At 44.0% G+C, this 24,616-nt stretch overlaps 4 protein-coding genes across 4 annotated transcripts; 2 read left to right on the top strand and 2 right to left on the bottom strand.

Moving 5' to 3' along the window:
- Positions 1-1,133: 1,133 nt before the first annotated feature.
- On the bottom strand, positions 1,134-3,008 carry PCOAH_00012400 (Uncharacterized protein; the record flags this gene model as incomplete). The annotated part of the gene is made up of 1 exon (XM_020058049.1): positions 1,134-3,008. One exon carries the CDS (start codon positions 3,006-3,008, stop codon positions 1,134-1,136), a length of 1,875 nt encoding a protein of 624 aa, XP_019913456.1.
- A 1,882-nt stretch (positions 3,009-4,890) lies between these two features.
- On the top strand, positions 4,891-9,090 carry PCOAH_00012390 (Uncharacterized protein; the record flags this gene model as incomplete). Its single annotated transcript, XM_020058048.1, has 1 exon — positions 4,891-9,090. One exon carries the CDS (start codon positions 4,891-4,893, stop codon positions 9,088-9,090), a length of 4,200 nt encoding a protein of 1,399 aa, XP_019913513.1.
- Positions 9,091-9,606: 516 nt separating this feature from the next.
- On the bottom strand, positions 9,607-11,475 carry PCOAH_00012380 (ROI kinase-like protein; the record flags this gene model as incomplete). Its single annotated transcript, XM_020058047.1, has 1 exon — positions 9,607-11,475. The coding sequence occupies one exon, from the start codon at positions 11,473-11,475 to the stop codon at positions 9,607-9,609; it is 1,869 nt and encodes a 622-aa protein (XP_019913497.1).
- Positions 11,476-15,342: 3,867 nt separating this feature from the next.
- PCOAH_00012370 (CW-type zinc finger protein) lies at positions 15,343-24,381 on the top strand (the record flags this gene model as incomplete). Its single annotated transcript, XM_020058046.1, has 1 exon — positions 15,343-24,381. One exon carries the CDS (start codon positions 15,343-15,345, stop codon positions 24,379-24,381), a length of 9,039 nt encoding a protein of 3,012 aa, XP_019913525.1.
- Between the last annotated feature and the right edge of the window lie 235 nt (positions 24,382-24,616).

Here is a 24,616-nt window from a genome sequence, read left to right as displayed (position 1 = left end):
GCACAGAACGTGAGCGCCAGTGCGCACATATGCGCCAGCATGGGTGTATATACACATATACATATATATATACCCTATGTACATCCTAACGTGCACGCTTATTTTTTGCTCTCCTTCTAACACCTGGGCGCGCTCGATGTACCATCGAACAACTGCCACCTTGCAAACGAGTGAAGTCCTTTTCTTTTTCCCAGCACTTGATTAAGCGACGCTCCGTTGTATATACTTCTTCGAGAGTGTACACCTACGTAGGCATATATATACGTGCACCTGTGCCCCTATATGTGCATAAAAAAAAAGTTGCATGGTACGCCTTACACTATACTTTTTTGCCTTTACGTAATGAGCAACATTGTGCATGTAAGAGGGAGAAATTATTTTGCTGTCCATCTGTATACCTTTCCTCCTAACTACTGCACAACTTTTCTTTTTTTTTTCTAGCTACTTCTTATCATTTCACCAGGACAACATTTCAATGTTCACCTTTTGGCTTGTTTTTCGCCAAACCTTCCTTTCAGACCCTCCTGCGAACTGTGCCCTTAGGCTTTTCTTTTTATTTTCCCCCGTTCTCCCAATCAATAAAGAACAAAGGGGGGGAACGTGCCTACACACACGTATACATACGTACACCTGCACAAATCTACTCTTCTGCGCACGCACCCCTCTGGGCAAGCCCGGATAGTTCACTTCAGCGCCACACGAACCTCTGCTTAAACTGCCTAAATTAGCACATCACGCAGGGTTAAAAAAAATTATATACATATGTACATGTAAGCACATATAAGCCAAATGAACAAACCGCGCACACGCATTTGGTAGCGATACTCGCCCATGTGCTGTGCCACGCTTCCTACGGTGCACTCTACCAAGCTGTTCTTACCCTTCCCCGTTTGCAACACCATTCCGTGCAAAACGTCCGTGAAAAAAAAAAAAAAAAAAAAAAAAAAATTTTTCCCAATTTGCGAGGATGCAGGTTTACATATTTCTCGCAGTGATCAAACACATGTGGTGTAGACTGTGCTGCATGTGCGGTGGTGGTGCACACAAATGTTTATAAAAATTGGTAGACTTATCCTTAACGTAATTGAATAGGACTTTTGTTAAAACTCTGACCGCGCATGCACGCAACCGCGTCACACATTTGACCCAACAGAAAGAGCCTGTGCATGGATCAGGTACGTGCAAAAGTTGCACGTCGTGGCCTCATCCTTTTTAACATTATGATTTGGGCAAGTTATCCTTTCATCACTTAGGGATAAAAATATATTTACTATGCCCATTTCGTTGGCTATTTTCCTTGCCTGGTTATACAAAAAAACGAGGGGCTTTCCATACTTATCGTTTCTTACTTCAATGTCGTTCATGCTTAGGCCGTACTTGGAAATGGAGCTTAAGCCTCGCCCCATGGACTTGAGGATCGCTTCCTTCGATGCGAACTTTTTACTTACGTGGATGGCTAGCTTGAGTGCGTTATTTGTGGTGAGCCTCTGCGAAAGGTTCCGATCGGATTGATCACGGAATTCCCCACCGTTACCCAACTGGTCAATCAAATGATCCCCCAGTTGGTCACTCCTTACCCCCTCCCCGAGGTACCCCTGAGCCAACTCCCGCAGCTCAAGTGAGCTCAAAACCTTCCGCAAGAAAACCCCCCCATTTCCCTTTTGCAAAATTTTATAAATCCTGTTCACGTTCAGAATGTCTGTGCCAAACCCAATAACGTAGTGGGAGTAAAATGTGTGTGTGTAATGATGGAACTTTAGATACTTACCGAGAATGTCTTCCTCTATATCCATAAACGCGTTGTATTCATTCACATTGTTTACATGATCCTTGTTCGTTAGATGTATTAATCCGTGGAGGACATACAACGGCAACCGCTGGTGGACGCAGAAAAGGGTTCTAAACAGTTTGTTCACACCTCGGGGGCGCAGCTCCCCCTGGCCGCTCTGCTGGTCGTCTAGGTTGTCCAGTGTGGATTCGCCACCAACTTTGCCAACTTTGCCAACATTATCCACATCGCCACTTTGATCGCCCAACAACCCCTGCTCGTACTTAACCCGGGCAAGTACACACTCTTTGCTTATGTACGCGGGGCACAAATAAATGTCTCCGGACCTTAAACAGCTCCCTCCAGGTATATCACCATCTGCCAACTCACAACTAGGTGAAACGCCTTCCCCATTCTCTACATAGTGCAACAGAGAAATAACATCAGTCGGTTCATTCTTTCCCCTGTGAGTTCTGTTCACCTCCTTCATCTCCTTTAAACTCACAAAAGTTATGTTCAGTTGAAAATCTTCAAATCGCATTAGGTGGATTAGTTTCCTCACTTCTTTCTCGAAATGGGCAAGGTCGATGGGTACTTCCGTCTGGTTATTTACAATTTCGAGGAGGGAATTTCTTTCGTAGTTCTCTCCCCACATAGTGTCACTCCTACCGTATAGGTTTTCGTACATGCGGCCCTCTTCTCCTAATCCCCTCCTCATAACATTCCTGTTTATTCGGTTAAACATTTCTTCATCATTCTCCCCAACCATGTTCATTTTCCCTAACCTCTTCATGCAAGTTGCACTCTTCCATTTTGACCCTCTCCTTAGGGGGCATATTTTTTTAATTGCTTTTTCCCTATATGGAAAATTATGAATGTAAAAATTACGTGCGGCTGGTTTGGGGTCCTTTCCCCGCATTAGCTTTAGTTTCTTAAGTGGGTGGACAGAGATGAGGCTTCCCAAGGGATTGTGCCTCCTCCCTTTGGAGTAATCCCGATAAAGACAATTAAAAGGTGCCCTCCTGTGTGAAGAACAATACGTGGATGCACATGGGGAGATATAATTCCCACCACCGGGCGGATGCCCTATCTGGATGCAACTTTTTCTCTTTGTCATCCCTAGCGTGTGCACCATGTTTGGGACCTTCTGCTTCTTCACAAAAACGAGCCAATATAGAAATAACACTTTTACTACTTTCGTGCAGGCATTCCTTATTCTGTGGGCAGCAGAACCCGGCATTATAATTGGGTCCAATTTTCTCAGGTGAACTTCAGGTACTTCCCTGCACGGCTACACATATGTACGTGTCATATGTGCGCGTTTATACTGATGTGTTTTTAACTCTTCTCCGATGCACATCTGGCGGGACATTTACAAAGCAGCTTCATAGGTATCTCCATCCCCCCACTTTACACATGCTCCTACAAATGAAGCGTGGCGCCTCCAAAACTCATTCAGGGGGGGGAAAATCCAACCGAACTTTTGGCAAGCGCATGTGTTGCACGTGTAATGAGAAAAGCAAACGGATTTACAATTCTACCTTTTGCAACAAATAGAGGTATAATTTTTTTTTTTTTTTTTTTTTTTTTTCCCTGCTGATATGTCGAATACGACTCCACAACGGGGTAACCCACCTGGACCATTCCGTTTCTACGAAGGATGTCACTCAGAAATGTACACCCCACCCCGGATTGGAAAAATTAGCATACACCCCTCGCATCGAAGGTGTAACGTTCTTCCTGGTTGCTCGCTTGTGGCTGAGGAACCATTTTTGAACGAAAAAAAAAAAAGGGAAAAAAATACTCTTCTCAGATTAACCTCCCTCACAATGAAGTTCCTCCTTTTTAATGATGAAACGTCTGCGAAGGGACTAGCCCGGGGCGGAAAAAGCGAAAGCAAGCCCCGGGGAGAGGGTTGGTTTACACGCGTGTATGGGGGGGGTACACACCCCTGGGGGTAACAACACATGTAGAACACGCAGCTGCATGGATTGATTACCTTCCAGTTGAAGCTCCCCCGTGAAAAGGTGTTCTCACGAATAATCAGCCAAGTTTATCTTCACCCCGATGTGATTCCAGGACAGTGATATACACCCACCATGGGGTCAAAGGGGGCCCTAATGCTTAGCGAACTGGGAAGGGGTAGCATAGGAACAGAATAGTCCATCACACTGTAGTGGTACTACTACATGTGCTAAAAGTTGAAATGCCGGAATACTTGCATGTGTGTGCAGCGATGCGTGAGCGTGAAAGATTCATGCTCATCACGCGCCCCACTTATGTAAAGCCTCTCTGACAGCGCGCACATATGTATATAAAGAATCCCATTTAATAAGCTGTCCAAGTGAGCGCCTTCTGGATATGTTCATAAAGTTACGTTGTGTCTTTGGGTGTCCCATCATAGGAAGGGGGAGTAGAACTCACGGGTGCGTAATCACCTGTTAGTGACTCCTACAACGGATGAGAAATAGCTACTTATTTGCGACGTCACCTCTTATGCCTGTTTGACAACTTTCGGAACACCACCCATAGGTGCAGTTGTGTGCAAGGCAACGTAGACATAACGAAACGCAGCAACGATTTTTTTTTTTTTTTTTTTTTTTTCAACAGTTTTGTTGACACTTGAGTAAGGCTTCATTATTATTTTATTCTTAAACTTTCTATTTGCCAATGTAGCAATTTTTTTTTTTTTCCTTGGTACTCCTTTGCGTCACTTCACTTCCACGCGATGTTGCCCCCCTGCTGATATGGAAGAAGTCACTTCCTTTGTTATATGTGAATGGGGGTGGGGGGGATGATAAACATATATGCACACAAGTTTGTACACATTCGCATTTTTTTTTTTTTTTTTTTTTTTGATGCTCCACATTTTGGTAATTTTAAGCACCTTTTTTTACCACATGACTTTTTGCCACTTCAGTGCAAATTTAGAGTTTGTAAAAATTGGTAGACACATATGAGAAGGGGCAGACCGACACGATCGACCTGCACAGCGGCGGTCTTGCTGAATCTGAGGGGAGTATTACATCCATCAGAATTTTCCCCGCCAATGTAGATAAGCACTGTCACACCTTCTAGTTCAACCTTGCCCTGTCATATTTCCACTCCGAACTAGCGAAACGATGAACCGGCGAACGAATGGACACCTCAGAAAAGGGGATCCCCCGGAAGAGGAACGCCAAACAGACGTGCTCATTGTTGGGGCAAACACAGGGGGACTTCTTCTTTCCCTCGATCTGGCACGAAAAAATGTAAACCACTTGGTGATAAACTCGTACGACAGAAATAATAAAGAAATAAACGGAGAAGACATAAGTGAGCAATATTTACTCTACCCCAGAACGTTGGAAATTTTCCACGATTTAGGTATCCTCTCGGAGGTACGAAACAGAAGCTTAAAACTGACAGGAGTTAGTTTCTACGTTGGAAACAAATTAATAAATAAAACGGACAAAACTTTTTTTCAAAACTGCAATGGATCCACATCGTACATGCTAAGTATAAACAAGACCACGCTGAATAATATCCTGCGAAGAAAATTGGCTTCCATCAATTCGGACGCCGTGCAGGATGGCACCATCCTGTGGAGACTCAGTCAGGACAGTCCCTCTACGTGCAGAAGGGGAAGAAAGTACCGTAAAGATAACGGCACCGCTGATACGCACGCACATTTGCACAATCAACAGGGAAAACAAAACTTACACGGGAGAAGCGGAAATAAAAGCTGCACCTGGAGCGACGTGAAAAAGATGTACACCCTGCCCTCCCTCCTTAAGAGAAGACAAGGCAAAGCGAGCGCCCACCTGGACGGGAAAAAAAAAAAAAAATTCATTCCCTGGGAAAGCCAACACAGCTCGTCCAGCAGCATCTCTAGCGAATACAACGAAAATTACACAAATTACTTGCAAGCAAACTCAGAAAATTCGTTGGACAGATACAGACTTCAGAGCTCATCTAGCGATACGGGCTCGACTTTTTCTACCTCCATCCATGGTGACCATTCTGGGAATAGCACCTGCGAAAATGGTTTCTTTCAGGGTTGCTCGAGGTCCCCCCTAAACAGACTCCCTACGGAGGGTCAGAGGGGAGCTACGCCTATGATGCATGTGCGGGTGGTAAAGGACACAAAAAGGGAGACAAAACATCACACAGGTAACTACATAGAAGTGCCCCATTGTTGTAATAAAGACGACAGTGAAATGCACGGTACTGTTGATCACATAGTGGGAAAAAAACCTTGGAGAAAAGGGTTTCTTTTTGACAGGGAAAGGGAAAAGAATGGCGCAGTGGAGAAAAATGCACACGACGACTCATCCGGGGAGAACCCCCCAAAGGATGCACCAACGGGGGGGTCACTAACCCACAATACCCACCCAAGTGAGGAACAACCAAAAAAACCGCTTCACTGCTCAATTAGGAGTAAATACATAGTTGGAGTTGATGGGAGAAAATCTTCAATCAGAAAACTGGCAAAGATAAAAATGGAAGAGAAGACAAGCCACCCGGTCGAGTACATATCTGTGGATGTCTGCGCCAAATGGAACATAGATATGAGTCACTACAATTTGACCCTGGTTCAGTCGGAGCATGGCTTGGCTACATGCTTCCCCATTCTCCCTGACATGCGAAATATTTACGAGCAAAGTTTTTTCTGCAATGACGAGGCATTCACGCACGTTATTGAACGAACAAAGGAGGAGTACACTTTCAAAGGGGACCTCCCCCAGGGTGGTTCTTCGCTTAAAAGGGTGCACCCTGTTGGGAGAGTGCCCCATTCTTTTGGGGGAAAACCCACAGAAGAGCGGGGCTCAACGAGCCAACCATGTCAACCATGTCTACTGCGAAATGGTCTCACCGGGAGAACTGCCAAGGAGGCTCCTCACCCGGGCAGCAGCAGGAGGGAGAACGATTCAGAGGAGAATGAAAACTCGGCCAATTGGGGAGATGACACCACCGCAGAGGGAGACGCGCAAGATGAACCTGTGCAGGACCTCATCGGAAAACTTCCACGTGACCCCCACAAAGGGGAACAGAAAATCGGGATTACAGACCCGCAGAGGTTAGGTCACGAGCCAGCTGCAACCCCCCCATATGAAGATACGCCAGATTTAATTACACCAAGTGGTGAAAATGCAAATAAACCAACCGACAAAGGGATTGATTCGACTGGATCCCCCTCCAGTGGCACATCAGCAGAGTGCCTATCCTTAGGGGGACCTCAGAATGGCCACACCGAACGGGGGAACAACCAATCAAGCGGGGTTTCTCACAACTCTGTTTTGTCAGAAGAAGTTTCCATTGAAGAGGACCACTCTGGGTGGGACCAAAATGGAGCACCTAAGGGGGATCCTATTAACCGCCATCATGTTAGGGCTAAAACTGTTGAGGAAAAATGGAAAGAAATCCACATGGCAGATGTAGACAGTGGCCATCCCTCCAAGCCCAACGATGAGAATAAAATTGAGCAGAGAGATGCATCCTCACGGGAACGCCAACCCAATGATACTGGTTACACAAACGAGAGGATGACGCCGTCACAGAGCAGTGATATCACAGCAGGAGCAAAGCAACACGAAGACAGTGCCGTAGGAGGAAATACAAACGATGGGGATCGTTCCCCAAAAGGGAAGGAAAATAAATGTGCGAACGGACAAGTCAGGGGGGGAATTCTCCAAGGGGAGAAACTGTGGGGAAGTCCATGTGAAGATGTCCCTGAAATGTGTTCCACGAATGGAACTCCCCCTAAAAGGAAGCAACACATCACTAGCGATCATTCGATTGATCATTCGAACGATCATTCGTGTGATAACAATGTGAACGTGTTCTCCGACGCAGTGAGCAACAACTCAGGGTGCACCACCTCCCCCAAATCAACCCTTGGCATACGCAGGGGGGGGTACAACTGGCACTTGACCATATGCAGGAAAGCAAAAAAACGCTCCCATGAAGAAATAATCCGTCCAGTGAAACAGACAGACAAATTGAACCACATGGAAGTGATCCACTTGATTGAAAAAATTTTCCCAAAAGTGAAAATATTTTATGTATATAATTTGAAGAGGGGAATTCACAGAGACCAAATGTGCGAACAGTTCTATAGACAGGGGATCATCCTAGCAGGGGAGTCTAACTGTCTATACAACCCCATGTTTAGCATAAGCATTAACCTCACAGTACATGATGTGTATAGCATTGGGTGGAAATTGAAATACCTAATAGATTATAATTCTTCGCCCATTTTACTGGAGGCATACCAGAAGGAGAGACAGTACATTTCTCAGAAGGTCCTCTCATGGAGTAGTGAAATGGTTAATTTTTTTTTTTTATTAAACAATATGGCTAGTTACTATTTTGCCTTTCTCCTGAATTGCTGTGTCAGGACGATTAGCAGGTTCACTTCCTCCTGCAACGTTCTAAACAGGGTTTACAAAAAGACGTTTATGCTGCAAAGTGACTACTACAGATTAGGCCTTGTACACACCTCCGCTCAACTCACAGGCAGGCACTTCATGTGTGCAGATCGGCCAAGGAACTGCGTCCTCAGATGTGTCACCTTGTGCAGTAACAGCTATCAGGAAAATAACACTGTTCGGCTGTATGACTACCTGGGGGGACATGCACATACCTTAATTTTGTGCATATGCCAAATGAACCCCTCCCGAATTTGTGCGTGTAAAATGGGCCTTCCACAGAGGTGCCCCGATATTATGAATAGGTTTTCCTCCAAAGGGGGGCCAGGAAGCACCCACGATGGTTACTCCCACCAAGGGCACTCCCACCATGGTTGCTGTTACCACGATGTGGACGCCTTTGATAAGCTAACAAAAATTGGAAGACTAACTTACGGCGCCATGGCCAGGGGGAGACGTGGCTCACCCCTCAACATCCTCTGGGTTGTGTGCGGTGAACAAAAAAACGACTTCACACGCAGACACTCTATCGTCAGTGCGATCACAGACACGAACGACAGTATCACCAGGAATGGAAATGTTCTCTCAGCCATCCTTTCTATTGTATGTCCCCAGATGATGCACAGAGCCAACATCCAGGGTAGGGACTCCCCACTGAGTGCCCTTCTTACCAAAATAAGGGCCACCAAAAACCTGGGCAAACAAACCATCCTCTACGACTTCATGAGCGACTTCCAGAGGCAGCTAAATATCAAGCTAGGTGCACCCTGCGTTCCTACCGATTTGTGCAGGTCCAGATCAGCCATGTATATTTTTGTTCGACCCGATATGCATATAACGCACATGAATTATGTGAACAACGAGAATGAGGTTACGGCCTTCCTCGATTACGTGTACAGCTTTTACGGCTAAGGGGTGGATAACTAGGGCACACCGCTGGTCACCCCATCGTAAAGACGAATCATATATTGTGCCAATTGGGGGGAATTTTTCTCCCCCTTTTATGCCCGCATAATGGCGTCATAGATCATTTGCTCACGCATAACTAAGGCGATGTCGTAATTTCTTACCCCTCTCATGCAGAATACCACCTCCACGATTATCCCCTACCGACGTGTTAATGTTAAAATTCCAGATGAGTGCGCGAAAAAATGAAGAATAGCACATTTTTCACGTCTGATTTTTTTTTCTGTGGGGCATCATTTAGCCTTTTTACACACACAAATAAAAGACGTTTGTTTATTTTTAAGTAAAAATAATATGACAAAACAAGAGAAAAGGGGGTGTTACAAAAAAGGACTGAATAAACAAATAAATTGCGCACAATGGTACACATTCTTCGCGTACGCGTGGCGCTGTTGTTCATACAACAGAGGGAAAAGGATTGGAAAGTTTGAAAAAATTAATTGGGGTTACACTTATTTTTTGTTACACATAATTTTTAATCTTTTCCATTAGTTTTTTTTTATTTTTCGTTTTTAAATTTTCCTTGTACTTTTCCTTATTTTTCTTCTTCCTATACATGTACTTTAGCTTGCTCTTAGCGTATTCCTTCGTGTACTTTTTTATATGGGGCTGCCACGTTTCGGACAGCTTCTTGGTGGAATTCTCGGAGATGCCTCCCTCCGACTCGCAGCTGGAGTACGCCGTCAATTCGCTGGCCTCGTCACCACTGGCTTCGTCACCACTGACTTCATCACCACTGACTTCATCACCGCTCGCTTCGCTGCTCATGCCCTTCGTGCAGTTCACCTGGTGGGCGCTCTTTTCTGAAGTACCACCGTCCACCTGATGGTTCGGGTCGTTTGAGACGATTTTCCCCTCCGTCTCTTCCTCACCGCTAACAGGGTGACCATCATGACGGTCTTTATCCTCACCCTGCGTCTTCTCCTCTGTACCACTGCACTTCCCATTTGTAATGGCTTCTTCATTCTTCATGGGGCTACTAACCCCCCTGCCTTGGGTCTCCTCCTCTTCCTTCTTATTTCCTGGCTGATCCGCTTCTCCCCCTTGTGCACTTTCCACGCCATTGTCATCCAATCCGTCCAATCTTTTCTCCAGCTGGTCATTTGCCTTTTCCCTTTCCGCGTTGCTCTCGTAGGCGTCTTTGTACTTTCCTTCAGAAGAGAAGGAGTCCCCCCCCTGGGTTCCCACGCTGCGGGGCGTTTCCCCCTGAGTGCTCTCACTAACAGTGCTTGGGCGGTTTGCCTCACTGCGACGGCTTCCATCAATTTCGTCACTTTCTTCCACTTCGTCCATTTCGTCACTTTGGTTACCTTGATCACTTTCGACGCCATCGTCACTACCGTTCACCTGCTCCGGCCCGGTGCAGACCGAGTCAGAGCCATCATTCTGCAGGACGTCCATGAGGGCATGCTCATCACAACTGGAAAGCAAATTCTCGTCCACCACAATTTTATCATTAGTCAGCAAAATGACATCCTCATAAACAGGGTAATCTTCAATTTTTATTTTGTACTTTTTATAAAAGTGGTTAACGACACCTCTGACGTCTCGGTCAAAGTACAACTTTGCATTCGCATGCTGTAGAGAAACTATTTGGGGAAAATCTATAACAGTTATTTTCTCATCGTCATCTATGAGAATGTTAAATTCGTTGAAATCTCCATGAATTATATTCGCCTTGGCAAATTTAATGATCGTGTTTATTAAGACGTCTATTATCTTAAAGGGGTTACTAATTTTTACGTGTGACAGGGGGTACCCATTTACATACGACATGAGAATCATATGTCTGTTTAGGTCATAAGGTTTTGGAACTGGGAAGTTATTTTCATACAGAGCTTTCAAATAAGCATATTCCTTCGTGGCAGCTATTTTGGACAAGTACAGCCAATTTCGGAAATTTTTCTTCCCATAATAGTCCCTATTATTTTTAATAGTTCTAAAGGATATTCTACCTAACCTATGTATTTTTAAACACAACAAATTTCCGCTCGTATCTTTACATATATAGATGTCTGATTCTTTTCCAACTCCTATTTGATTGCCAACACTTTTTAGGGTGCCCCTGTTTATAAATGCCCTTAAGGCTAGGAAGTCATACCCTAAATAGGTTAGCTTGTACCCATCGTACTTTTTATTTTCATGACTGATCAGTTTATTTTTGAGCAACTTCTTCAGCACACTGTTTATGCCTTCCTTCCTCAAATTCGCTATGCTTGCTATTAATGACACGGGCAGGTACTCATGGTTCCGCATGCCCATTTCTATCGCCGTCAGCACTCGGTACTCATTTTTCGACAGGAAGCAAAAACACGAGATGTCCAGCTTCATTGTTCCTGAGGGGGGCAAATATACATGCGCACTTCGCAGGGGCTCTATTTGTTTGTTCTTTCTTTCGTTCGTCTTCTTTTTTTTTTTTTTTTTGCTCCTCTTCCACGCGATCCCCACTTTGGGTCTATTTCATCTTACTATATTGGCACGCGTGAACGTTTCTTTTCTTTTGGTTAGAAAAATGCTCCAAAGATTTATCTTCCCCCCTTTCTATGTCACCGCTATACCACCATGTCTTTCTCTCTCTCTTGTTTATTCCCGTAATTTTAATAAAATTTCCGCAAAGTGTTCACAGTTTGACACACCGTTACGTAAACGTGTTCGTGGGGGTATAGCTTTACAGCGCCCTGGGGATGCGCAGACGAGGGCCTCCTCTTTCCCTTACTGGACACATACACGCAAGAGGGGACGCACTGCAGATGGGACAAACGCCTTTATAGAAACATTTCAGCGTTCTCCGGCCAACAATTCTTCGTTGATTTTATTTATTTCCCCTTTTTTTGCCAATCCTTGCGTGAACAAATCACGTGACTTCGACAAGGCAAATGCGCAAAAAACGTGGGAAGCAACCTTTGGTGATGCTTCTCGCTGGGGGGGGGAAAAACAGCAACTTCACAAAATATTGTTGTGTTCCTGCTAAATTGGTACATACGGAATGTACTTGCGTTCAGTTTGGAACTTTTCTTTTAACTTTTTCCTAATTCGCAATGTGTTCATATAAATTTTGTTCTCCTTCAAACGCTTGCTGGCTGTATTTTTTTTTTTTTCCCTTCAAACGCTGGGGTTCAGTATTTATTTTTTCTTTTTATGACGTTCTTCTCTTCTATACAATATGAGAAGAATTATGCAAAATTTATTTTGAAACTTTCATTGCAGGGCACAGCCACAAAAAAAAAAAAAAAAAAAAAAAAAAAGAACTGTTTTGTTCTATCAGTTTATTCGTTATATTTTTACTCAATTTGTTTTTCCCTCTTTCGTATTTCATCCTCTTTTAATTTCTCAACTGGTGCCACGCCAAGTGTTTTTTCCATAACGTCCTACTTTTTTTTTTTTTTTTCGAAGATGAGGCAATTTTGGAAAAGGGTGGCCTAGCCGTCAGCACATGCTTAGCATACATATGCGCATAAAAATTATGCTGCATCATATGCATACTCTATGCATGACAAAGGTAACACCTATATTCAGCTCGTTCCCATTTTCATTTTCCTTTTTTGCTACGACAACACAGATGATGATGGAGAATATGAGATGAGGCCTAATTGGGCCCCCGACCCTTTTGTTTTCCCTCTTGGCTTAAACTTCAGGTTGGCTATAAAAGACCTGCTGCGACGGCGGACCCCTGGCCCTTTATATTTCCCCTTTTTTCGGTTCAGCTCCGCCTTTTTTTTTTAACAGCATTTGGTCCAATCCGCAGTTCTTTACTGCCCTTTTTGGTCGAGCCGCGTTTTACCCCCCCCTTTTTTCAGTACCCCATTTTCTTTCATTTTTTCTTCTTCGGCTTCCCCTTTTTTTTTTGTTTTTTTTCGATTTTTTTCGCTTTTTTTTCCCTTTTCCCCTACTTATATGAGTCATCGCATCATCGTCTTAATGATGAAAATGTTCCTGCCATTTTTTTCCAAAGATGGAATAAAAAAAAATTTATATTTCCACAAAAAAAAAAAAAAAAAAAAAAAAAAAAATTCACTGAACATAACGTTAAAAAAAGCCAAAAAAAACCAAGGAAAGCAAAAAAAAACCCAAAAAAGCAGAAAAAAATATGAACCAGCAATAATTTTTTTTTTTTATCTTCAAAAATATTTAAAAGCGAAATAAGCGAGCATACAAAAAGCATTGTATGTGTTATGTATGTGCCGCATTACGCCTAGGGCTTACGCAAATATATTTCCATATATATGCTCGTAGGCTAACGTAGGTTGTACGTGTTACTCATACTTTTGTACAAACTGCCAATAGCCAAGCGAAAATGCTCGAGGCGAGCTTCATGCCGCTTGCGCGAAACGGATAAGCATTGACCGAATATATGGTGACAAACCGAGTGCGAAAGTTCGAAACGGCAAATAGGGCAGGAAAAGCTGTCACTTGCCAGTTGTGACATGCCACTTGTGTGACTGGCCACTTGTTACGTTCCATTTGCTTTTCCTAGCCGCACTCTCCAGCTGCACTGCGAACTGCGAATCGAGCGGACAACCGTGGCAGGTGTACAAACAAAAATCGAAGCGTAAGGAGACAACTTGCCAACAAATGAACAACAACAAGTGAGGCAGCCCCAAAAGAGAAAGAATAAATCAATCCAATCGAAGCGGAACAGAAAAGGAATGTACTTAAGATTAATTTAACTATGTCTGTAGACCGCTCCACTATAATTCTTTCACACACATCAGTTAACGAGAAGAGGGAAAAAAAAAAAAAAAAAAAAAAATCCAGATCGCCAAAAGTCGACAAAATTTTATCCACCATATAGCAACTTGCACACAGCTCAACCATAGCTCCGTCCACATTTTTATCATTTTACATTTTATTATAAAATTGAATGCGCACATATGTATACCCATACACGTAACTGGTTAAGCAAACGTTTCTTTTTAATGATTACGCAGAGGGGTTATTCTTCATAGGGAACACCCAACATATAAGAGAAGCTCATTACAGAAGGGGCCAACCGTTAAGTGTTTATTCAAAGCGTAAGAGAGAAGCTTTGCAGAAAGCAGCTCCTCCCTCCCCTGATTGCAATAATCAAGTGTTTTACGTAGTTATTTCAACCTTTTTTTTTGTTTGAAGAAATTACATTTTTGCCAACGCATTGTACAGAACAGTTGTATTTGCACACGTATATCCACATGGATATATCGCTATACCTCCACCCGATTGTCTAATGATAAATGGGAAAAATCCGCACAAAAGGGAGTGCTTCCTTTTAAGTAATTTTTCCTCTTCATCATCAGATGACTTCACAAAAACGTGATTATGAGTTTGTTTGTAAGAGTACACAGATAGGAGGGGCGCCTCAATCCTTGCACAGCGTATTTGTACACATGCGTATAAATCTGCAACGTTGCGTGATTGTCCCCGCTCATTTGACTTTCTTTTTAATTGCATTTTGTTAGGTGCAAATATGAGTACATGTACAGGCGTGCTCTTACCCCTATGTTTATGTTCCTACTAGATTGCGTACACAAGTGCCCTTAACGGAATAAGCCGGAAGATACATTTTAAGTGAATCCTCACTTGTTTTTTCTAAGCGTTGTAGTTTTCTACAACAGTGAGTTGTACCTTTGGATGCTCGTCCGCCTACTTTTGTACACACGCTTTTTTCGTCTGTCCGCATACTTGTTCCATGGTTACATTGTTCCATTTTTGTTTTATAAATCGTACGCGCCGGCACAGGTGTGGAGCGCGGCGCTAGCAGGCATAAGCGTGTATATATATACAGATGCTAATACGTGAAAAAGAAAAGAAACATAGTTAACGTGATAGTTCACAGAACAGAAGATTCACGTCCTATCACAAAGCGGGCCAAAGAGAAGCCATCCATCAGAAGCACAAGTGGAAGTGGAAGTGGAAGTAGAAGCAGAAAAAGGCGCCCTTTTTTTGCCCCATTTTACAACCAACTTCTACACCGCGTACGTACGCCATTTCGTAGAGTAATAATTTCGCCCATTAGCACAATATCGAAATGACAAGTCGCCACATAGTAAGGAAAATTTCACACACAAAACGCAGAAGGCAAAAGAGAAGCATCATGCCAAGGAAAGCTTAACCCCCTTCAGTACAAGCCAATTGTTTAGCACTGAAAAGGAAATTTTTCACTGGGATCAAAATTATGATGGAGAAAAAAAAAAAATTTTTTTTTTAAATATTAACACAATAATGATTAATAATACGAAGGAGAGCACCGATCTGTATACCCCAGAACAAGACAACTGGGTGCAATGTGATCGGTGTGAAAAATGGAGGAAGCTTCCCGTCTACATTGACATGAATAATTTGCCCAAAATATGGTACTGTAATTTGAATACGGATACTAGGTATAATTCTTGCGATGTAGAAGAGGAAGTAGCTACTAATAATTCAGACTTGGGAAAAAATTTCCTTTCAGGGCACTTCAATGTTGGCTATGTTGCCTCTGAGCTGGAAAGGGGCCTACAAACAAACGGTGTTATTCATACCGATGAACGCAGTAACATAGCTGCTAGTGCCATCGACCCCAGTGTTTGTGCTCATCATATCGAAGAACAGTATTCAGTGGGGGGAGAATCCTTCCACGTGAGTAATTCCCACGCCGATGTTACTAAGGCGCATGATGAGGCCAACGCATTTGTGATCAAGGGATCCCACCATAGTAATGTCAACCATGGTAGTGCTAACCGAAGCAGCAGTAATCATTTCAGTGATGGCAAAAATACACACATGGGAAGTAACGATAAACATGTGGATGGCCATCTCAGCATGCACACAAAAGGGAAGAGCGAAAAAGAACGCGCGATGTTACCGAAGAAGCCGCTAAAGCGGGAAGAAGGGGACAAGGGAAGTGGAATTCCAAGGGGGAATAACACAAATCGTGAAGTGACCCCCGTCCCCAACCATGTTAATGTTAATGACAGTTATTTGAAGCAGGCTGAGGGGGAAGACGAAGAGCGCATTCCCACCTGTAAGCCAGAAGAAAACGTCCCCAATGTAGTCACCAAAGGTGGGAAGAAGGAAAATAGGGACACCAATAAAGGCACCAGTAAAGTCACCAGTAAAGGCACTAATAAGGGCACTAATAAGAAAGCCTATAAGATTGCTAATACGAGTAGGCGGAAGGACCTGCGAGCGCGGCACAAACGAAACAACAGTGATGGAGAGATATATGAGAACCAAAAACGCAAGAAGCAGTTTCCCCTGCACAGGATGCACGTGAGCGATACAGATATGAACACAGCGGACAACGTAAAAAGGTACAAAAATTTTAAAAAAAATGTAAGCAGCGGCGCCACCCCGTTTTATTCCTTTATGCACTCAATCGTTAACATAAATTTGAAAAATAAAATTAAGAAGTCTTTGGGGAAGGAAAAAAATAAAAAGAAGGGAAAAGAAGAATTCCCCAGGGGAATTTCGACCTGCGAAGTGAAGGAAAAAAGGGAAGATAGTGATGCAAATGAGAACAGGGTTAATGTGCCAATAGATAAAAAAAGTGCTAAAAAAAAAAAAAAAAAAAATGACGACGTGGATCAGGGAGAAACCAGCTGCAACGTGGAGAGGAAAAAAACCCAGAAGAAAAAAAACGACCGAGCGGATGGTCAAGCGGATGGTCAAGCGGATGGCCAAGCGAATCCCCATCTGGACGACGACTCGCACAGTGCTGTTAGCTGGGATAGAGGGGTGCCAAACGGGGGAGGCAACCTCCAGAATGATAAGTGGGACAAAACGAATCATCGCTTCGCCAAAAAGGAAGAAGAAGCAGAAGAAGAAAGGGGCCACATACACAATGAGGCTTATTCCCACACGGACGTGGCGCAAAATCATATGACCGTGCCAAGCAGGTCTCCTGGTTTAGGAAAAAGTAACTCACCCAAGAAGGAACACCACGATGTACCTTTTGACAGTGCTCCTTCGAATGACCAATCCAATTGCACCTTCCTGACTGAACCGAACAATGTCGTTGCGGAAAATGCAGGTAACTCCACCGAGGGAGTATATCCAAGCAACAGCGGCAGTCAGACAGTGAACGGAACGAATACCACCCCCTCCAACAATGTAGTTAATTGGGTCCAGTGTGAAAGCTGCAAAAAGTGGCGGAAAGTGGACGCACATATTAATATAAACCTGTTACCAGACGAGTGGTATTGCCACCTTAACTTCTGGAGCAGTTACAACAACTGCAAAATGGAGGAGGAAATATATGTTGAGGAAAATCTGAACGGAGGGTTGGAGCACAGCTTGGACAAAGCTCAACAAGGGGGGGTACCTATGCAGGAGGAAATCATCCCCTCTATGGAAGGTCCAAAAGGAGACAAAAAGGGTAAGCGGAATGAGAAGAACCAGCTAAACGAACGGGCTAACAAGATGGATCACCCGTCGAAGGGACATCCTTTGCAATTCTCAGAAAAAGCCAACCCCGCATCGAAAGGAAAGTCAAGTAAAAAGAATCGAAATGGCATCAACCCTGTCATTAGCAATAGTGATGTGATCAAAAGGGGAGAAAAAAAAAACACCATGTCGAGTAAGTCAAATAAGAAAGCAGCCAAAGGAGACCATTCTTTTGTAAAAAATTTGGGAGGAAGTAGTTTGGATAATTTCCAGAATAGCATCTTCAGCGAATATATGACCAATCAAAGGGATGACAACGCTGTCCCGTTCAGTAGTGAACATGAACTGCTCGACACTGTGAGGGCTGACCAGTTCTATAACCCCATCCTTAGGGAGAGTTATCACATGCCAATAAACTGTGGAGATGTGAACTCTTCCCTTTTTAGAACTAACGGGGGAGACAACACTCACTGCAACGATAGTGACATAATAATGCGCTATGGGAAAAGGGCCGAGACGCAGGAGACTCAGGAAACGCAGGAAACACAGGAAGAATTGTTTAATAGTTTGTCACGCGCAACATCGGGGTCGCATAGAAGGCATATGCTGGGGCATTCCAAAAGGGAGGAATCTTACAAAAGTGAACTCCAAAGAAGTAGTAGTTCCCTCGAGGGGAATCGCTTAGCAGCGGACCCCATTGAAGCCACCCCCCGTGAAGGAACATCACAAGGGGGAAACAACCCCATGGATGTATTACAGGGTGCTAGCAAATTCTGGCATTTGTTAAACAGTGAAAAATTAAGTTACTACTTAAGCAATACCAATATGTATAAGATGTTTCACTCTTTGCCAAAATATGACTACCATGGGAATGGGGGGGACAGTACAGTCAATGAGGAGGTCTTCCCAGAACCCCCCATGGAGAATAAAAACACAGGCGATACAACTTCACATTCCACTGTTCATCCCGATGCCCCTTTGTCGCATTACTCGTTCGTATGCTCAGATGAAGGAAAGGCGAAAAGGTGCAACTCGTTTGACGTGCGGAGCAGCACCAACGAAGTCACCTCCACTGAGGAGAACGTGACCAACCTCGGGGAGCGGAACTACCTTTCGGATAGCGTTCTCCAAATAAGGAAACGCAAAAGGGAATTCATGAAGAAAAATAGTGAATACCGTTCCGCAGATCCAGTCTCCAAACCGTGGCATTTTCTTCTTCATAGGGGTGAAGATAACCACCAAGGTGGAACCATCCCTGGAGATTACTCTTCCGACAGGTACAACCGTTCCTATGCACCCGTGAGAAGTGAATGCAGATCCTCCTACCCTGGGGCACAACCTGCTGCGTGTGGGGAAAAGATCGTGAGGTACCTTTCGCTCCACACGGGGAAGGATCACTACGTCAACCCGTTGGAGAAACTGAACACCACCGTGGAGGGTTACCAACGCGACCATGAAGAAGGCAACGACCGAAAAAGCAGCTGCTCATACCAGTACGAATACCGCTATGGTGATGATCATCCGAAAGAGTACACCAAGGATGACGCCGAACTGTGCGACATTCTGGTGCAGAGACTGCAAAGTGATAAGTACAAGGGGACCGTCATCAACAGAAATGCACACCTTGGGGTTCCCTATGGAATGTATGGAAGGAGTGCCACAGACAGCCACATCGTGGAGGAGAACTATGATGGCATCCACCAGAATAATAACTCCGACGGGGGTGTAAGCAAGGGAAGTAACATCAACCCGAATGATGAAGCAAAAATGGAAAGCAATTTCGGGGGGGAAAATAACCCCCAAATTAATCACACCAATCACAACCGGGAGAAGGATAACCTAATTGTATCCCACTACCTCCGTCACGGTATGGGTGATAAGAAAGAGGAAGAGTTGGAGGGCTTGCAGAATTATCGTCTCTCCAGTGTTAACATGAAGGTAAACGCCCAAGTTGAGGTGGAACCCAATTGCAGACCATTTAACGATTTGAAAATTTTACCAAGTGGAGCGAAGAAGAACGCCTTTTTGGAAAACTCAACCATTTTCAAAGGAGAAGAAAAGGAAGTCCATCAATACGTTAGTCATGTGGATCACTTGAAAAATACGTATGAACAGATATACACAAACGAACAGAGCAGTGATAACCTTTTGCCGAGAATGTTAAAGAGCAAATCGTTAAGTAATCTTGAGAAGAGGCCATACTTCCATGTGGATCGAAGTGAGCGAAATCTTCTTCCCATTCATAATAACAATACAAGCATACCGAAGAGCAGTTCCTACAATAGAATAAATTCAGGTGACTATTTTGACCTGCGTCCAGGGGGAGTTACCAGTGATTACTACCTGGGGAAGAATTCCATGGGTAGTCAGGTGGACAACTCCATGAGGGACATCTTTTTAAGTAATTATTATGCCAAACTGGAAAGTGAAAAAATTGATACTTCCATCAAAAGCGATATGAACAATTTAACATCGGATGATTATATGAAGATAGGAGAGTACCTCCGAAGAGGGAGAAGAGATCATATAACACAGGGTGATTATTCTTGTTTGAAAAATGGCACCAAGGAGGAAGAGGAAGAAGTAGGGCGTGATATTAAGGGGTCCATCTCCCCTAGTGATAATTCCTTTCTCAGCAGCAGCTACTTTAGTAGCCTCCCCAATGCGTACTCCTTTGACAAGCTGATGATGAAAATACCTCGTAGTGAAGAGATGGTCGATAGCAACCATACCAATACCAGTGAAGCTGATATAGGATTGGGATTTAACAGGGACGTGCACATCCCCACGGGTAGAAACACCACAGCGAATGTAAATAAGCAGATGAAAAGGAACGCCCAAGCGAGCGCAAAAAAAAGCGCCCACAAAGGTTCTACCATTCTGGGGAGTAAGGACGCGAATAGTAGGAAAACTGCCAAGTGCGCCTCCCAGGATATGGGACCCCCAGATAGTAAAGCTAAGAATGGGAAGATGAAGACCAACGACGTGGTCAGTGGCTCCACCAGGAGGAAAGCAGTCGACAAAGTCACGGAGAAGGAGAAAAAGAAGCAAGATAAAGAGGACAAACAGGATAAGCTGGATAAGCAGGACAAGCAGGAAAAGTCGGAAAAACAGGATAAGCCAAACAAACAGGACCAATACAACGAGTACACCACGTTCAGCATGGACTACAACGAAAATAAAAACATCATTAAGGAACTCATTCGAAATAGGAGTAACCTGCTAGGAGAGTCCACCCCCAGGGGAAGCATCCTGTCGAAGTCACCCCACGTGGGACCGCTACTTCATAGTGAGTCCATCGAAGGAGGAAAAATAAAAACGACTATATTGAATGCCAAGAATTTAAAGAAGCACATCCTAAGCAACCGAGTGATTATATACTCCAAAGGAGTAGCCATCGCATATAATGTAGACGAAATAAATAAGAACAGCATTTTCTTCTACACCTTTGAAGAAGGCAACATTAACGGTAACTTCAACAATGGCACCTCCGTCAACGGGGTTATCACAAACACAACCGCAAACCACAACAGCAGCAACAACAACACCCACATTAATAGCAACGCCAAGAATAGAAGAAATCACGACGACTTTAATAAGGATACACAAAAAGAAGCGGAAAACAGTAACATCTATTTTAACTATGCCCACAACATAAACTTTAGTGAAAAGAAAAATACAGAAAAGAGCAAAAGCAAAAAAGTTACCACGTCTGTTCTTAATTATGACTACAAAAGGATTGTTGACGAAGTGGGTCTTTTTAACAGCAACGTAAAGTTGCAGATACCTCAGCTGAAATATAAGTTTAAAAGGTACGTCCATCTGGAGGAGGATCAGAACGATGGGAAGAAGGACCAAGGGTATAATGCCACGGAGGGACTACCACCAAACATGACAAGTGAGCCGAATGGGGTAAATGCAAAGCTGCACAGCGTAGCCACCCCCTGCATCACTACCGACGTGAAAAAGAAGAAGGAGAAAAAGAAACAAACTGTGCTGAAAATGCAAAAGGAGGGACCCTCCATCGGATTGCCTGTAAAAGAAGAAAAGGGGTCGAAGAAAGGAAAACCGTCCTCCTCACTTGGTAAGAAGCCCTCTGCGAACGACACCTTGAACGGGTTCCCTTCATTGGGCGAAAATGAAAATGCAGATAGGAGTAATCGCTCCGGGAATACTGCTTCCCCAGTGCGGAACGGTAGCAACAGTAGGAACGGCAAACACGGGGCACACGAACCGTGGGAATCGTATGTGCCGCCTGAACACCACGATGATGAGAACACAGCAAATGGATGGGTCAACCCAGATGTTAAGGAAGATATCCCCGCCAACCAACACAAAGCGAACAAAAAAACGAACAAAGGGGCATTCACGGAGAGAAGCTCCGCCAATAGGGAAACACCTCGAAATGACCGAAGTAGCAAAAAGAAGAAAAAAAAAATTGTGCCAAAAAATGCACAAAATAATATGCAAGAAGAAACCCACATGGTGGAGAAGGATGAAAACGCCGAGACGAATGAACCGGTTGCCATTGTGGGCGGAGATGAAGATGATCCACAGAAGATGCACGATGTTACGCATAGTAACCCCCAGGAAAAAACACACAATGACCATGTTAGTAAGAGGAAAGACAGTTATAAAAGACAAATAAACCTAATAAGTGATGTGAAAAAGGAAGAACAGCCAGATTGTTCGAGCTCCCTTGCCGAATCTTCCAAAGAGCACGATGAGGAAAGGAGCGATTATGAAGTTGAACCGAATGGATCAAATAGGAATGACTGTGATCGTGAGGATAGTAGCAATTCTACTGCGTTATTGGAAAATAACCCCTTTGGTGATATTCTGGATGGGGAGAACAAAGCGACGAGTGACCATCATCAAAAGGTTCATTCAGCGGAGGAAACCCCCATTAGTGCAAAGAAAAAAAAGAAAAATGTAAATAACGATAAGGATAAATTCGATGGAATTACCTCCTCCGGAACTGACACACGCGTGCCGACGAAAAGAAGGAAGACAACCGATGAGCATATCGATGAACGATCAGATGAAAAGGATAACAAAGAGGAGACCACCACTCCAACAGGCAAATTAGCATCTATCAAAAGGGACAGTAAGGAGGAGGAAGAAGAAGCAAGGGAAAATTGCCATGCAAAAGATTCGGACGAACGAAGCAGCCTTAAGAAGGGGTACACTCCACACAGTGAAAACGTAAAGGGGGAAAATAACACCATGGGTATTCTGCAAATCCCATTGCAAACAGAGGAGCTTCTTCATCGTAAGGCTCGCGCGAAAAAAATAATTTATGACGATGATGAGGATGACCAGTGTGAAGTGAATAGCCAGGAGAGCCCCAATGGGGTAGAAACAACAGGGGTAGGACAAGATCCGCAAGGAAGCAATTTGAATGGGGAAGTCGAAACGGATACGTCGTGCCATAAGGAGGTTAATAAGAGCCATCCCGAACGGGTAATAAAACAAGCAGAAAATAATCATCATGCTGAATGTGAGAAAGGTACTTATCGTAAGCGTAAACTAAACGAAGAGCTAAAAGGTGACAATCGATCGAGCAGCAAGGGGAAAGAGCATGTGTTGTATCCTCGGGATGAGACGGTCCGTCTACACAAGGAGAGGCATTCCTCCTATAGTCCTATCAGAATGGTCCATCGTTATGATGAAATGACGGAAAGAAGAGACCAAAGGAAAGAGCACACATCGATGGTACCGAAAAGGATACACAGGGAGGAGGATAACGAATCTTCTACGACGAACAGGAATGGTGCATTCTATGAGGGAGAAGCAAACGAACGGGTTCACCATTACGAACACGGCGAAGGTGACCCCAAGGGTTACCACAAGAAACCAAGAATACACGAATACAAGCATGACAGAGGTGATGATAGGGAAATGTGGCAACACAATTCCAGGGGGCATTATGTAAAGGGTCGTTATGACCACAGTGAAGAGAGGCGAAGTGTGAACAGCCGGGACAATCGGATGTCGTACTCCCCCCCCGTCGATAGGTACGAGGATGAGCGCAGAGGTAGACATACCGATAAGTACAGTGAAAAGTACTTCGACAGGTACAAAGATAAACACAGTGGAAGGTACAATGGCAAGCACGGTGATAAATACGGCTACACGCACCATGACAGATCGGGAAAATTCGACATGTACGATCGCAGGGACAAGGGATACACTGCTCACAACGGGAACTCCCCGAGGCGCGAAATATATACAAAGTATGCGAACGATTATGACCACGAACACCATAGGAGATATGAGAAGCACAGTCGATACGAGAAGCACGACCGCTATGATAACCGAGCAAACAAATACGACCCAAGAAACGAAAGGATGGAAGAAAATTCTAGGAGGCATGAAAACGAACAATTTAAGAACCCTAACTATGACAAGAGGCATAATGCTAACACAACCATTCGCAACAGTAACCGCAGCTCCCTTAACCGAAACAGCATCCATGCGGAAGATGCAGAGAGGGAGCTCCCAAATGGGAATTATAAAAGGGAAAGGGAGGAACGGGAACGGTTCGAAGGAAGAGCAGACGAACAAGAAAACAATAAATACACAAGGTACGCAGAAAAAAAAAGTCGGTACGACTATGCGGAAAATGACTACAAAGGAGGAAGGTACATGGACAACAGCGATAAGGATGACAAATATTTTGGCAGAAGGAATAAACAGAATAATCACCACTTTGAGGAGAATGAACATAAGCATTATGCAAGTGGCTACAATGGATACGGCAGTCAGGGAGACAAGTTCCACCAGCATGGAGGCTACCATGGTGACCACTACAGTCATCACAATCACCACGACCGCCATTACCACCGCCACGGCCCCCCCAGCAATAAACTCATTAACAAGAGCTACAAAAATTAGGAACGCACACAAGCATGTATATTATGTAAATTCGTCTCTACATCCATGTGCGTTCGTCCCTCACGCGGTTTCCTTTTTTTGTTTCATTTTTATCATCTCACCGCTTATTTTATCCATCCCTCTTGTTGCGCTTAATTTGGTTTAATTTTTTTTTTTTTTTTTCTCTGTATTTATCACCTTTAAGAGGGTGAATAATGGCTTGTGGATTTCCACATGGTGTGTGCGGGGCCTGCAA

The sequence above is a fragment of the Plasmodium coatneyi genome, chromosome 5, assembly GCF_001680005.1.
Source record: "Plasmodium coatneyi strain Hackeri chromosome 5, complete sequence".
Taxonomy (NCBI): domain Eukaryota; phylum Apicomplexa; class Aconoidasida; order Haemosporida; family Plasmodiidae; genus Plasmodium; species Plasmodium coatneyi.
This window is presented reverse-complemented; position numbering and strand designations above follow the sequence as displayed.